Below are 15,779 nucleotides of genomic sequence, written 5' to 3' on the forward strand. Positions count from 1 at the left end.
ACCACTGGCAAACTATTCCATGCGCGCACAACTCTCTGGGTGAAGAAAGCCTTGAGCCTTGCTGTACCATTCAATGAGATTGCGGCTGATCTGTGGTCTAACTGCATATGCCTGCTTTTGGCCCATACCTCTTAAACCTTAGTTTAATAAAAATGTATCTATTTTTGCTTTAGAATTAACAACTGGTCATGCATCTACTGCTGTTTGTGGGAGAGAGTTCCACTTATCTACCACCCCTTGTGTGTAGAAGTGCTTCCGCTCATCTTCTCTGGCCCTAATTCTCAGATTATGTCCCCAGTTCTAGAATCTCCAACTCATGGCAGTAGTTTATCTACCAACTGATAGGTGCAGATCCAACATTCTAGATAGAGGCACATGTATTAGGAAGGCAATACTTGTTGATCCATTTGAGCTCAACCATTTAAATGTGAAAAACAATTGAAGAGCTTCAATACCTTCAGCTTGGAAGAAGGAACCTCAAAGTCTCTGGCCTGAGCAGTTAATCTTATCTTTAATGGGAGACTTTTTGTTTAGAAAAAGCAGGAAGTCCTGTCACAAGTACTCTGGAGTTTTGAAGTACACGAAGAGATCTGACTGAGGTGTAGAGGATACCAAAGGAGATTCACAAAGTAGATGTAGAGGGGAAGATTCCTGTTGTGGGGCAATATGAACGAGAGATCATTGTTTTAGAATAAGGTGTGATATGCAGATATGAACAGACAAGAAATTGCTTCCTGAAAGGGTCGTGAATGGAATTCACTACCCAGAGCGCGATGGATGCAAAGATATCGAGTACATTTTTGGAGGAGATACACATTTTTAATTAGTAATTGGCTAAAGGGTTATGGACATCAGGCAGGAGAGTGGAGCTCAGGCCAAGACGACATCAGCCATGATACCAAATGGCACAGCAGATTCAGGAGCTGAATTACCTACTACTGCTCCTAGTCTTATGCTCTAATGAGAATCTCAGCAGGTCTAGCAGCATCTTTTGAGTGACAAACAAAGTTAACACTGTGAATCTTATCGGACTCAAGTTAACTTTATTTTTCTCTCCACAGATACTATCAGACCTGTTGAGTTTATCTAGCACATTCTGTTTTTATTTTGGAGTTCCAGCATCACAGAATTGTGCTTTCATTTGGTCCATCTTTATAAACTCCAACCCCACACTCCGTTGAGTTCGAGCTTGTTATTAAGAAAATATTCCATAAGCAACCATCCTGTCAAGACCCCTAATGATCTCTTTATCTCAGCAATACCACCACTCAGTCTTCTAAATTCCATTTGGCCCTGCATTCACTCAAATCAAGCATTCAGAGAGATTTGATTGAAACATAAAATTCTGACAAGATCGGGTAGAATGAAAGCTGGGTGTTTCTCCTTGCTGGAGGATGCATTAGAAGGGGTCATGGTCCAAAGATTTCGAGCAAACTATTTTTCACACTAAGAGGAAGACTGAGGCTGCAGAAACTATGAAATTCTCTACTCCTGTTTCCTTTGGTGTCGAGAAGGTGAGGGCGTGAGCTGATTGAGGTGCATAAGATTGAGGGGATGGACAGAATGAATGGAAAGTAGCTCTTCCCCTTGGTTGAAAGGTCAAGAATAAGGTGGGGGGGGACATATTAAAAGTAAAAGGCAGGAGGTTCGGAGGGAATTAAGGGGGAAAAAAAAGTCACCCAGAGTTTGCTGGGAGGATCATTGAGGCAAGAAGCACCAAAACGTTTTAAAAAGTACTTGGATGAGCACCTGAAGTATCACAATATTCAAGGCAGTAAAGTGAGACTACTGTAGATAGTGGTGTATTATTAGTTGCACAGACTTGTTGGGCTGAAGAGTCGGTACTGTATGACTCTATGAAGGCTAACAATCCAAGCATCTCTCACCTTTCCACTAGGTAGAATTTGTTCATTCAGAAGGCTAAAAGATACAGATCTGATGAAAAACATTACAACAAGGGAATTCTCCAAATGGGCATTGATATTGGAATTGTGAATTACTATAAATTACAAACAAAATGTGCTTTTCCCCCACTGTTTTATTGGATAATGGAAATCAATGTATCTGTTTGTCATGTGATTAGAGTGTACTAATGTTTCATACACTTTTGTTTCCTCAGTGTGAGCAATGGGTAATGCTCTTGCCTCTGTATCAGACGATTCAGAGTTCAGGATATGTGTTAGAAATTTGATCATAAACCTCCTCTCAGTGCAAAACTGAGTGTGTGCTGCACAGTCAGATATGCAGTCTTTCGAAACTGAGATCCTGAGTGCCTTTTCAGGTGGAATCTTAGAAGATATCATGGAAGTTTGTCGAAGTAAAGGTATGGAGTTCTTCTAAAGCCGTGGCCATCATTTATTCCTCAACTAATAATTAAGAAAGAAATTTTCTGTTCCTGAATTCAAATATAAGATAAAAGATGTGTGATAAATATTTTCAGAGATTGTATTCCAAACTGGTGGCATATGGCTGTTGCTTATTTTTATGATGCATTTTTAAAAAGTTTAGCGAGTCCTTGCTGGAACAGTGATCTAATCCATTATGTGGCACAGCAAGCGACTGTAAACCTCCTGGACCGCTGATGCTGAAAAATTGTTCAGGGCAGGGGAGTGAAAATTAAAAGACATTGCTTAATTTTAGTTCAGAATAATGAAGGATTGATTGGAGTTAAAGAAAATTCAGATGGAAAACTTTGTGGTCAGAAGCATATACAGTTTGTCTCAGAGAAAGGATCATAGGACAATGCAGGAAAAAGTCAGTTCCCTTGGTGTAAAAGTTTAAACTCATGACAATTCTGGACAATAAATGGTTGGTTAGAAATCGGCAGGTTATTAAAAGGCTGAGAATGTCTAAGCTTTCAGTGCTGAGAGTATTCCTGCAGGAAGATTTCACAGGATAAGAATGAGGGAAAAACTGTTAAGTCAAACCTAAATATCTGACATAGAAGGATAATTTCTCTGTATTTGGGCTGCTGTGAAATGGTGTTGGAAGATGAATGAGACTTTTTGCTGTACCTTTTATGATCTCTCAAACTGCTCTATATTTGGCCATATTCACCCCCTCCCTATTTTCTGCAATATAAGCTGACATTTTCCCAGCTACCATCAGTTCTGAGGAAGGGTCACCAGACCTGGAACGTTAACTCTGATTTTTTCTTCACAGATGCTGCCAGACCTGCTGAGCTTTTCTAGCAACTTCTGTTTTTGTTCCTATACTCAGCTTGGTTTGATTTGATTTTCTGTTATGCAATAACAGTGCATTTTATTGCCAAAGGAAGTCTGTAGACTTGTTAGACTTGTGCATTTATGTCAGTGACAGATAATTATACTAAACTTTTAAGGATAATCTTTCAAGCTAAATTTTACGTTGGGATCTGATTTGTCCATCAGGAAGATCAGCTGGGATCGTAACAATCGTACAGGGTATAAATTGGCTGCTGTGACTTACAGCAATAATTACACTTCAAAAGGTACTACTTTGGTACTGCCGAGAAAAAAAATTGTTAAAAGGTTTTGTCTTGCACTCATCAGGACAATTCACAAGAATACCAATTCAAGGGGAAAACCAACATTTATATTACATGAGAGAAGAATGCTGACTGGTTGACACGTGGAATCTGGTAGAAGCATTGCCATGGGGAATGCACTAGTTAATAATGGTTGACTGTTAACTGCCAAGTTTTGTTTAGATTTCATATCAGGTAGGTTAACTTTGGCTAGTTAAGATAGGTGGCAGCCATTCGCTGGCACTATTTTGTTGAGTTGAAACAGGCACAGTGCGTATGTACATTTTCTGTCTCCAAGTAGCAGCATTCTTAATATTAATGTATGTAATTTCCAGTACATACATTTGTGCTGCACTATGATCCTGCCTGACGATCCTAAATTAGTTGTCATCATAATTGTTTGTGCACTCTGGATTGTCCAGAAAACCTTGTCCAATTGCAGGTTCACATTTTAAGTTGGATATTGTTACAAGCTTTGCAAACACAGTATCATATTGCCATTTTTCAGATGGAACATAAAAGCCGAGACCCTATCTGTCCTGCTAAGGTAGGTGCAAAAAAATTCCACATCACTAATTGGATGAGGAACAGAGGAGATTTTCTGGTGCCCTTCCTTGCCAGTATTGACCCCCTCAACCAATACTGATCTGGTAAATATCAGTTTGCTCTATGTGAGAATTAACTGTACGCAAATTGGTTGCCATGTTTCCTGCGTTATAGCAGCATTGATGCTTTGGAAGTCCTACACTGGCTGTACAGTTCTTTGTCCTGAGGCTGTGAAAATGTTATGAGGATGTAAGTTAGTTTTTAACTTTGAGTTTTTTTTTTCTATAATAGAAGAAACCCCAGATGATGAAATATATGAAATGGGCAAGTTCAAACTTAATTTACTCCCCTTGCAGAACTAATTGAGTATTAAAGCAGCTTAAAAGGTGGCAATCAATGTGGTAGTTGGCCATAAGTTGAACGTCAATCATCTTCCTCCTTCCTCACTCTTACTGGAACTTGCTTTTATAATAAGCTGCATCTTTATTCAGTGCATTGCAATCACATTAACAAAACCACAGAGAAACACAGTGGAGATATCCCTGTAGTTAACTTCATTGTTTTGAGTATTTGATAAATGGTCCAGCAGCAATACCTTTGCTTAAAATATGTCCATTATTTACATGAAGAAATTACAATACCTGTCCAATTGGTAGCTGCTGCTTTCAACTTAAAAACAAACTTCTGGATTTGCTGCTCTGTCCAATGTTCTTTCCTTGTCCGCCCACTTAAACAATATAATCCAGCCTCCATTTCACTGGGTGGTGGTAAAGATGATTTGCAGATGTCCAAGTGCAACGTTAGACAAGGCATTCAGCCCAGGACTTCCTTGACTGCATGACAATTAATGATCTGTGACCCCCACCTCTGTCCCCTGCCACACCCTAATGGTCCTTTCAAGTGGTGGAAGCCCACATCACAGAGAATTCTCTTGGGCGACTTTCTCCCAGGAAGACGATGCAAAGACCCTGTTTCGACCCTTGGTGAGGCCACGAGCTCGTCGTCCTCAGTGAATGGCGGAGCAGAGAATTCTGAGCCCCTCGTAACCTGTGCAGGCTCCTACCCTCTCTTACACGTTTGTCTCCAGTCCCAGCAAGCGGCCCATACGTTGCATGTTCTTGCTGATCGTGGCTTGGCAGGTGATGACCTTGGCACACTCCATTGGAAACCAACCTATCTCACCGTCTCGCAGACGTTCACCTTCATACCAACCTGTAAAAATTCAAGAGGGTTTTCACTGTCCTGTTCAATCATTTCTTTTTCAAATTAATTCATCATCCATTAATAGCCGTCACAGGTTTAGCCAGAATTTGTTGCTCATACCTCACTGGCCAGAGAGCTGTTAAGAATTAATCACATTGCTGTGGGACTGGAGTCATATATAGGTGACTTCCTTAAGTGTATTAGTGAACCAGATGGCTTTTTATGATGGCTGCCAATGGTTCTATTGTCATTATTAGACTTGAATTCCAAAATAATCTGCAATTCAAATTCAATGAACCGGTATTTTATGATTTAAACCCAGGTCCCCAGGACATTACCTGGATCTCAGGAGTCATTATCTACTGACAATACCACTAGGCCATTGCTTTCCCCTTAAGAAGGATAACACCTTTAGGGATTGAAAATCAGCACTGTGATAAGCCCTCAGATGCACAGTCTCTCCTCCAAGGGATGGAACATAGGTTGCGGGGGCTTGGAGATCAGAGGACCAAAGAGAGATTTGATAGAAGTTTTCACAATCCTGAGGCACCTGGGCAATGCCGGCAGGGAGAAACTGTCACTGCTCGTAAAAGCATTGAGAATGAGAGCACACAGATATAAGGTAATATGAAAAGAAAGTAGTCATGAGATAGGAAAAAGGTGCGTAGTTACGGTCTGGAATACACTGCCAGGAGCTGTGGTGGAGGCATTTCAAGCGGGCATCAGAATGTTATTTAATTGGAAACAATATCTAGGGTAATGGGGAAAAGGCAAGAGAATGGCAACTAGTTATAAAGCTCATTCGGGGAGCCAGTGCAGAGATGATGGACTGAATGAACTCCTTTTGCACGGTCACAATTCTACAATTCTTCTCACAACACAAGGGGACGATTGAATCCATCAAATCTATGCCAGCTCTATGCAACAAGTTGAGCTAGTGGCACACCCCCAGCCCTTCCCTGCAGCCCTGCTTTTATTTGTCTCTTCACCTGTTAGTCAATTTCTTTTCGAAAGCCAGGATTGAATGTTTCTTCTCCATGCTCTCGGATAATGTTTTCTAGATCGTAACCACTTGTTACGCTTTGGTTTATTGGCAAACACCTCAAACCTATTCTCAATCTTGCTGTTACCGTTCTTTCACTACATCCCTGCGCTATTTTCCTTATCGAGGGCATGTACAATACTCCACAGAAAGTCCTTATGTAGTCCAACTTCATGCTGGCTACCAGCATTTAGACTTCGATCTATGCAATAGATAGGCAACTTTAATTTGTCACCTATCATAGGCATCTAACCTTAACCAACCTCAAAAATTTACATCAATCTCAGACACTGTGCCAACTGCACATTTATATTTGGGGAGAAGTTATTGAACTATTGTGGTATAACTGTAGCCTCTTATTTATTCAATCAGTTAACTCATCTGATAGTTATGTTGTCATTCAAATTTGTGCTACTAACCATTATTCTATAAAGAATAAGCATTAGACTGTCCCCTTTGATAACTGTCTGTGAGGGTTAATTTTTTGAGTTGATTACAGATGCGATGGAGGCTGGTTATATAACTGCACTTCCAATCTGAACTGGCTGATGTAACTACAGGTCCATCACATTTAGGCATTATCGTCCCCTGGACACAGACAGATGGAACACCATAGGAGGTTGCTTAACATGGCGTTATGACTGAAGGTTACATATTCCTTTGATGCCCTTGATAAACATTCTGTTCAGGGTTATCACTCAGGGTAGTTTGGGTTAGGTCTGTCTACTAAGAACATAAGAGATTGGAGCAGGAGTATGCCATTCAGCATTCTAAGTGTGCGCCACCAGTCAATATGATCTTTGCTGATCTGATGTGACATTAACTCCACTTTGCAACTTGCCTTCACAAGTCTTGAATCCCTTGTCAATCAAGAGTCAGACTGACTCAATCTTGAATATATTCAATGACCCAGCCTCTACTGCTGTCTTGGGGACAAAATGCTAAACACTGATGGCCCTCAGAGAGAAGAAATGGAGAGTTGGAACTGCTTTATTTTCCCATTTATTTGCAGGATCTGGCTGAAACCTACACTAGCTGTCCCTTGTTTCAATTTGCAGGTCAATGTTCATCTTGAATTGATGGAATTTAGGGGTGAATGGCTGTTTTTAGTGGTGACTGGCTTACCAGAAAACACCTCACTTAACAGGTCACGGAAACCTAGAACACTCTGTTGAGGCTCTGTAACTCACACAATTACATCCTTTCAGGACCCTTAATTAGAGATGTGAAAGTGGATCACCAGACATTAAGGGGAAGTTGGGCAGCATGATCTCACCACTGTTGGATGCTCTGGGCTCCAACATCTGGGCGCCATAACTCGAAGACCCACAGATGGCACTTCACTTTCTGAGAGCCAAGACCGTCACCCATCCACTGTTCGTTGCCCCCCCAAATATCAGACTTGACAGAACGTGGCCGTGTTTTTTCACTGATGCCTCCCAGATGTTCTGCTGCTGGCTGCCTGAGAGAGAAGAGATGCTTTCTTTCCCAGGTGTTGCATTACAAGGCCCTCCTCACTGCTGCCACCTCTGTCCAGGCTAAAGTGGCACAAGAGAACCTGGTTCAAGTACTGCAAAGGATGACTGACCAGCTGCAATCCATTGGGTATGTGTCATTGTCTACTCACCGTGAAACCAGACGTGTAACGGCATGAAACATTGCAAAGGTCTGTCACACTGAATTTCTAGTATCTCCCTGTGTGCTCTGAGTCTCATGCTCTACCAACTGCGTTAACTGACTGTTCCTCATGATCTGAATGTATCTTGCTTAATTAAAGCTACCAATATTGCACTGCTTGTGGGAATGGTGTTCACGTATGCAAGAATTTGCAGTAAATCCTCAAACAGAAAACTAGAAGATTGAGCAGGTGATGTATCTGTGATTGTGATTTAGAATCATTTTCTTTCCTGTTCAGTATAGGTGTTTAGTCATTATTGCTTGCACTTGTTTTGGTCAAATTTGTATGAAAACAAATGTTGGCATTTTTTTAAATGACCTGAGAATTGTGTCACTTACTTTCTCACCCTTCGTTCATTCCATTTTTTAATGATTATGGTTGATCAAGCTAGAGCAGAATAAAGACCCTACACGCCAAGTATCCTCATAGCTGGGGTCATAAACCTCTCCGGATCATCTGCAGTCTGTCATCTCCTTTAAGAAGCATTGGTCTCCCAGTGAACCAAGGATTATGGGGCACGGATTGGAAATTGAAGTGGAGGCTGAAGACCAGCTCTGTTTGTAGTGTTTGGTGGAGCAGGCTTAATGTGCTGAATGATCTACAGCTGGGTCAATTTCATGTGGCTAGGATGCTTGTTAAAGCCTACTTCATTGACAAAGATTTTGGACCTATTCTTCTGCTGGTTAGTGTGGACATTTGCTTGATAAACATCCTGCAAAGCCCATTGGTATATTTTACAATTGCTGATAACAGAAATGCTATCAAAACTTATCAGGATAGACATGAGGATGCCAAATTTCATAGGGATTAACAATTCGGATGAGAAAACGGTGCAGGATAAACCTCCTGGTGCTTTTACATTTTGCATTCTCATGTCTGTTCCGATGAGTGCAAGATGAAGTGTTTTGATAAGAAGTCTCAATCTTGAGCAATAGCATCGCCAAGGCAACTACACTTTATTTGTTAAAGATACCAAATGGCAGAAAGTGAGGAACTCCAAACCCACCCATATGCCTCACTCCCCTCCTCCAGAAAGGCATTATCTGCCCTGTCCGATCACCTTCATCAATCTGTAAGCAAACTCACCATCCTCTATGGTCTGATACAGCAGGACCACGTCAGCTACCTGGAGGGATAGCTCATCAGGCTGTTTGGCTGGGTATGTTCTGGTGATCTCCACCTGGGTCAAGGCTGTCAGGAAGAGAAAGAACAGGGTCAGGGACCATAGAAACGGCCAACTGTTTAACCCTTCGAATGCTCAGTGATTGTGCCGCAGTTTGGAAGAAACAGAATCTGGTCAGAGTTCAAAAGAAAAGAGGCTGTGTTAAACTTGATACTTCATTAGCCCACAAAAAAGATTACATATTGCAAAGCAATTCTGATTTTGTTTAGCAAGGGCAGACAGAAAGGAGAGGGACCAGTGGAGCTTTGATCGCAAAGGCAGAGATCAATGCTGCAGGTGAGAAATGATTTTGACACTAGAGATCGAGACATAGAATGACTATGAAGAGAAATAAGAAAGGGTAAGGGAAAGTGCAGTGACTGATACCAAAAATGGCACCTCCAAACCAGATCACTCAGTGTTAATTGGACATAGCATTAAGCATTTGCTGGAGAGCAGAACAGGCTGTTTTTCAACAATACGGCCCAGGCGTGAGAACAGGCAATTTCCCAGAAATATCTAGACTTGCTTTTGATCATGTACAGAGGAATATTACTTGGAAGGGGGCAATTCAACACATAACATCAAATCAGTATACTATTGATATTGGGGACTTCTTTGGGTTTCATTATCAGACTGGTTAAACCACTGATGCTGTTGAAATTGAGACCGAGCTCCCAGTCTTTGTTGAGTGGTCCCCAATAGGCAAAAGGATGGGAGGCTCAGTTGTTTGACAATTTCCGGGTGGATTCATAAAGATATACAGCACGTAAAGAGACCCTTTTGGTCCAACTTGTCCATGCCAACCAGATATGCTATATAAATCTAGCTTCATCTGCCAGCATTTGGCCCATATCCCTCTAAACCCTTACTATTCGTAAACCCATCCAGAGGTTTATAAAATCATGAGGGCATGAATAGGATAAATAGCCGAGGTATTTTCCTTGGGGTGAAAGAGTCCAAAACTAGAGGGCATAGGTTAAAGGTAAAACGGGAAAGATATAAAAAGGGCCTAAGGGGCAAACATTTTCATGCAGAGGGTGGTGTGTGTATGGAATGAGCTGCCAGCAGAAATGCAGGAGGTTGGTACAATTACAACATTTAAAAGAAATAGTTTAAGCTAGTAATTAGTTCCAGTATTTTGACATAGTATAAACTAATAATTAATTCCAATCTAAATAGATTAAGCAATTTAAGCTAATAAACTTGCATTATATTGAGGCATTACAATTAAAAAAAAAGTACAAGAGTAATATTCAAACTGTGAGCATGGAGGAGGACAAAACAGACTGGAGCTCATTTCTGTCACAAGGAGAAGGCTGAAGTTTTACCTATTAAGAGTTCCTAAATATTTACAAATAGGTTTGATGAGGTAAGTAAAGAGGTGTTGCTACTTGTCAGAGGGGCCAAAATAGGGCCAGTAAAAATAATATCCCCAAGCCCATCCCTCATCATCAATCAGGACTGCGAGGGAATACTCCCCACATGGCTGGATGCGTGCAACCCCAACTACACTCCAGAACAAACAGCCTACTCCATTGGTACCCCTTTTTACAATTCACTCCTTTCCACACTGATGCACAACAGCAGTACTGAGCAACCATCTGTAAGATGCAATGCAGCACCTCACCAAGGTCTCTTTGACGTAATCTCCCCAGACCCAGAGCTCAACCATGTAGATGGATAAGGGCAGCAGAAGCATGGGAATATCATCAACTGCAGTATCCCTCAAGCCACGCAACACCCTGATTGGAACTGTATTGCTGTCCCTTTATTATTTTTTGTGTGAAAGTGCTGGAACTGTCCTTCTAAAAGCACTATGGCTGTAACGATTTACCGCATGCACTGCAAGAAACAGCTCACTTCCATCAGCACCAGGGCAATTGGAGACGGATCGTCAACAGGCCGAGCCAATGAAACTCAAGTCCCATGAAAGATCACCAAAAAACAGTTGTGAATAAAAGTAATTTAAAATTCAGAAGAAACTGCTTTTCTTTAAACAAGACATGACAGGTGCTGGATTTTTGAAAGAAAAAGGATCATAAATTTGCTGGAAGTACCCCTGCCTCAGTGGAGAGAGCAATAGTTAACACAGTGAAGATTACCTCTGGCTTTCAAATGCTGATGTTGGATCAAAAAAAGAGGTGTGAAGCCTGGATGTGGCAGCCGCAAGACCTGCCTGGTGGCTTTCTGGTCGCCTCCCTCCACCATCAGCAGCTCTGAAACCTCAGTAACACCATGGGCTGGTTACCATGCAGGTTCTGTTGGTGGCTAGGAAGGCAAATGCAATGTTGCCATGCAAGTGGACTAGAATACGAGTGCAGGGATGTGTATGGCTCTGGTCAGACTGCATTTGGAGCACTGTTGGATGCCATATCTAAAGAAGGATATACTGGCATCCAAGGAGGTCCAGAAGAGGTTCACAAGAATGATCCTGGGGGTGAAGGACTTGCCATATAAGGAACAGTTGAGGACTCTGGGTCTGTACTCGGAGGTTAGATGAATGACAGGGGATGTGATTGAAACTTACAGAATACTGAGAGGCCTGGATTGAGTGGATGTGGAGATGTTTCCATTAGTAGCACAGACTAAGACCCAAGTGCACAGTGTCAGAGTGAAAGGACAACCCTTTAGAACTGATATGAGGTCATATTTCTTCAACCAGAGGATGATTAATCTGTGGAACTCAATACTGCAGAGGACTGTGGAGGCAAACTCATTGAGTGCATTTAGGATAAAGATAGATGGGTTCTTGATTGTTAAAAGTTGGCTTACAGGAGAATATGGGAAAATGGGGTTCAGTAAAATATTGGCCTTTTTTTTGAACGGTAGGGCAGACTTGATGGGCTGAATGGCCTAATTCTGCTCCTATATCTTATGGCCTTATGATCAAGCAAGGTAAACTGAGGAGCCACAAAGATGTAACCTCAGTATATAATGAGGGGCACTAAATACATCAGACGTGAGTAAATTTAGGGATTGTATGGGTTTTGAAAAAAGTGGAGGATCTGGAGATGAGATGTTAGATTAGAAGCAAAAAACAAGAATTATGAAAGGATGCAAGGCAGAAATGACAAATGAAACACTAGTGTGAGGTAAAAGAGGCAGTGATGGGAACACAGGATATATCTAGAAGAGGTGTGAGTGGCACAATGATGAACTACTGTCAAACCAGGAGGACATTGGAGAAATCCAAACTGAAACGGGAGTAGGTTGTTCAGGGGCAGCGTAAACATCGGCACAGACCTGACTGGCCTGTTTTTGTGTTTTGCCTGTTTGAAGAGCTCCAGGATTGCCCTTCTGGTTCGCTCTCTGATTGCAGTTGTTCCTGTTGAATAAAAGGCGACTCTGACAGGCCCCAGCAGTACAGTTCATTGTGAGCCTGATAGAAATGCAGAGGCTGCACTACTTCCTGATGTCCAGCTGGTGGCAGTACATGAGCAGGAATTGCGGTCTCCTTGGCTGCAATCAATTCTCCTTTATCCCCTGCAGCTGTCCCCTCCCCTCCCCTCCCCCCGAACCCTCGGCCAATGCTCCTGCCCACACACTTACTTGTCCTGTCTGGGCGTTGTCTTTCAGCGCCCTTTTGCCCCAAGGCTGTGAACCAACGCGCTCGGTCGCTCCTGCACAAGAACCAACAAAAAGAAATAAAATGTCACTCCTCCTCAATTGACCTTTCAGTTGCTTCAGTTTGCAGCCTTTATCCAGTCCGTGCAAACTCTTTTGACATTGTCAGAGAATACTATGTAAAACAACAGTGCAAAGTTTACACTTGCTTATACAGACCTGACTGAGAGGGCAGCGCGGTGGTTCAGCGGTTAGCACTGCTGCCTCACAGCGCCAGGGACCCAGGTTTGATTCTACCCTCAAGTGTCTGTATGAGTTTCCATCGGGTGCTCCGGTTTTCTCCCACAAGTTAGATGGACTGGCCGGGCTAAATTACCCATAGTGTCCAGGGGTGTGTAGGTTAGGTGTGTTAGCCATGGGAGATGCAGGGTTACAGCAATAGGGTAGGGGGATGGGTCTGGGGTAGGATGCTATTCAGCAGGTTAATGGACCAAATGGCCTGTTTCCACACTGTAGGGATTCTATGGAAACACCTGCCAAACCTGCTAAGCACATTGCACTGACCCTATGTGCAATACTTTGTGTGTGATCAGCCTTTACCCTCTTTCCTACAATCCTTCCTTGCTCTCCATTTATTCTTTCTTTAGATGTGGACATTGCTGGCTAGGCCAGTATTTGCTGTACCTGAATAAACCCCAAAGGCAGCTGAGAGTCAGTCTCACACTGCTGTGGGATCTTGAGTCACATATAGGCCAGATCAGGTGAAAGATGTTTTTCCAAAAGGGCATTAGCGAACTAAAGAGATAGTAGGAACTGCCGATGCTGGAGTCTGAGGTAACAAGGCGTAGAGCTGGAGGAACACAGCAGGCCAGGCAGCATCAGAGGAGCAGGAAAGCTGACATTTAGGGTCTGGACCCTTCTTCAGAAAATTCAGAAAAAATATAAGTGAACTAAAGTTTTATTTAGGACCCTTTTGTGCCAGTCGCCATGCCTGAAACTAATTTCCAATTCCTGAATTACTAACTGAATTCACATTTTGGTTGTGCGATTTGTGCCTACAGTAGCTGCCTGAGTTCCTGAGTTAGTAAACAAAATTAACTAAAGAACTGCTGATACCGGAAATCAAAAATTACTGGAAAAGCTCAGCAGGTCTGACAGCATTTGTTTCAGGTCCAGTGACCCTTCTTCAGAACTCGAGAAAGTTGAGTCAAGAAGGTTCTGAAGAAGAGTCACTGGACCCAAAACATCAACTCTGCTTTCTCTCCACATTTGCTGCTAGACCTACTGCATCTTTCTCCAGGCTAGTGATTCAGAGACAAAGTCAGAAATTACTGGAAAGTTACAGTGGTTTTTGTTGAGGTTCGTCCAAGTAGCACCCTGATGCAAGACTCTGTGCCCTACAGTCTGTTCCCTGGGATCCACACTGAGATAAACACCAACAGTGTCTGCAGTTCCATCCCTATGGTGAAAGACTCTCTTTGGCCTGCTTGACACTTGTTGGTCTTCCAGAGCAAAGAGCTGACCTCAAAGGGGTGTTACACCTGGCACATTCCAAGTTCTAGGATTACGTGCACAGGAATGTGTGGAAGCTTGGAGTAGCTTCTGTCAAAGTGCAGTGAGGAAAGACCACTGTATGAGGTCTTTGCTGACCTATGTTAAGGGTCTGTTCAGTTATCAGACCCTCGTGTTGCCTCAATGTATGTAAATAGTGTCCTGTATGGTTAAGAATTGCCTTTGATTCTTGCAACTACAGGAAGTTCAAACTTCAATATTTGTACTTTCTTGATGTCCAAAGACTGTACAGCACTGCTTTAGTACCAGTGAATGTTGGTAAAGACTTTTCATGAGGCAAGTGTATTTTTGCAAAAAGAAATTACTTTATAATAAGATAATCATCTCTCTAAAGCTCGTGTAAGCAATGGGTTCATGCTGGGATACTGGTGTAACATCGATCATCCTGAGTGACCTGTGTCAGCCTTCTAACCCAGAACTAACCATTCAAACTAGGAACATTATAGCTAAGATGGATACGAATCATAATAGTCTGGAATGTTCTGCCTGAAACAGCCAGGGCAGCAGATTCAGTAGTACCTTCCAGAATAAATTGGATAATTACTAAAAAGTGTAAGGATTTTGCAAAATAGCAAAGGAGCATTGGGACTAACGGATAGCTCTTTCAAATGGATAGCACCGTCATGATGGACCAAATGGCCTTGTATTCCAGTCATGGAATGTTTCCCAGAACAAAATCAGAATGCCATATTTACAACACTTCCAGTTTTCAGGAAAACTGAGTTCTCATCCGTAAACTGCATTATTATTTATCCCTAAAATTATTCAGTCACAGAAGTGTTTCCAGGAATTCACTTTTCTTTATCCTTTCAAGGGATGTTGGCATCACTGGCAAAGCCAGCCTTGATAGCTTGTCCCTACTTTTTATGGGATAGACAATTTGGCCCCTTGAGTCTGCTCTGCCATTTAGTAGGATAATGGCTGATCTAACACTCCTCAAAACCACTTTCCTGCCCTTTCCCATAACCTTTGATTTCCCTACTGAGAATCTATCTCAACTTTAAATATACACAAAGACTCTGCTCCCATAGATCTCTGTGGCAAGGAGTTCCAAAGACAACCAACTCTCTGAGAGAACAAATTCCTCCTCATCTATCTTAAATTAATACCCCTTAACTTTGGTCCTCTAGCAATCCCTTAGGGGGCTTGGGTTCAAATGCAGTGGCAATAAAATCAGGAATTGGGAGCTAGTCTTATTAATGGCAATCATGACAAATATCATAGATTGTTGTAAACCTCCAGCTGTTCACTAACACGAAGGAAACCTGCTGACCTGCATGTGGCTGCATGCCATTCTGTGGTATATGGCAAATATATTCATTGACATGACATTCAAGCATCCCAAGGCGCGTCACTGTTGCCATCATCTGGACAATTACTTTTTTTGAGTAATTCTTCAATTTACTAGATATCCTCTGGTTCCCATCTCTCCCGTGAAGGGAAATGAGTTTTCAACGTCTACCCTATCAAACTCCTTGAGAAAATCTCCTTGTACTGGGTAGTT

At 42.2% G+C, this 15,779-nt stretch overlaps 1 protein-coding gene across 3 annotated transcripts in view; it reads right to left on the minus strand.

Annotated features, from left to right (window-relative positions):
- Nucleotides 1-15,779, minus strand: part of LOC125457382 (rho guanine nucleotide exchange factor 26-like) — a 195,735-nt gene that overhangs the window by 14,918 nt on the left and 165,038 nt on the right. For 2 of the 3 annotated variants that reach the window (XM_059651205.1, XM_048541525.2), the window contains exons 13-15: nt 12,689-12,759; nt 9,061-9,165; nt 489-5,263 (exon numbers count right to left, since the gene is read on the minus strand). In XM_059651205.1, the coding sequence (XP_059507188.1) occupies nt 5,121-5,263; nt 9,061-9,165; nt 12,689-12,759 (319 nt within the window). In that variant the 3' untranslated portion in view covers nt 489-5,120. Of the gene's footprint in view, nt 1-488; nt 5,264-9,060; nt 9,166-12,688; nt 12,760-15,779 lie in introns of those variants that run through there. The other variant, XR_009446682.1, reaches the window with a different exon arrangement.

This window comes from Stegostoma tigrinum, chromosome 14 (assembly GCF_030684315.1).
Source record: "Stegostoma tigrinum isolate sSteTig4 chromosome 14, sSteTig4.hap1, whole genome shotgun sequence".
Taxonomy (NCBI): domain Eukaryota; kingdom Metazoa; phylum Chordata; class Chondrichthyes; order Orectolobiformes; family Stegostomatidae; genus Stegostoma; species Stegostoma tigrinum.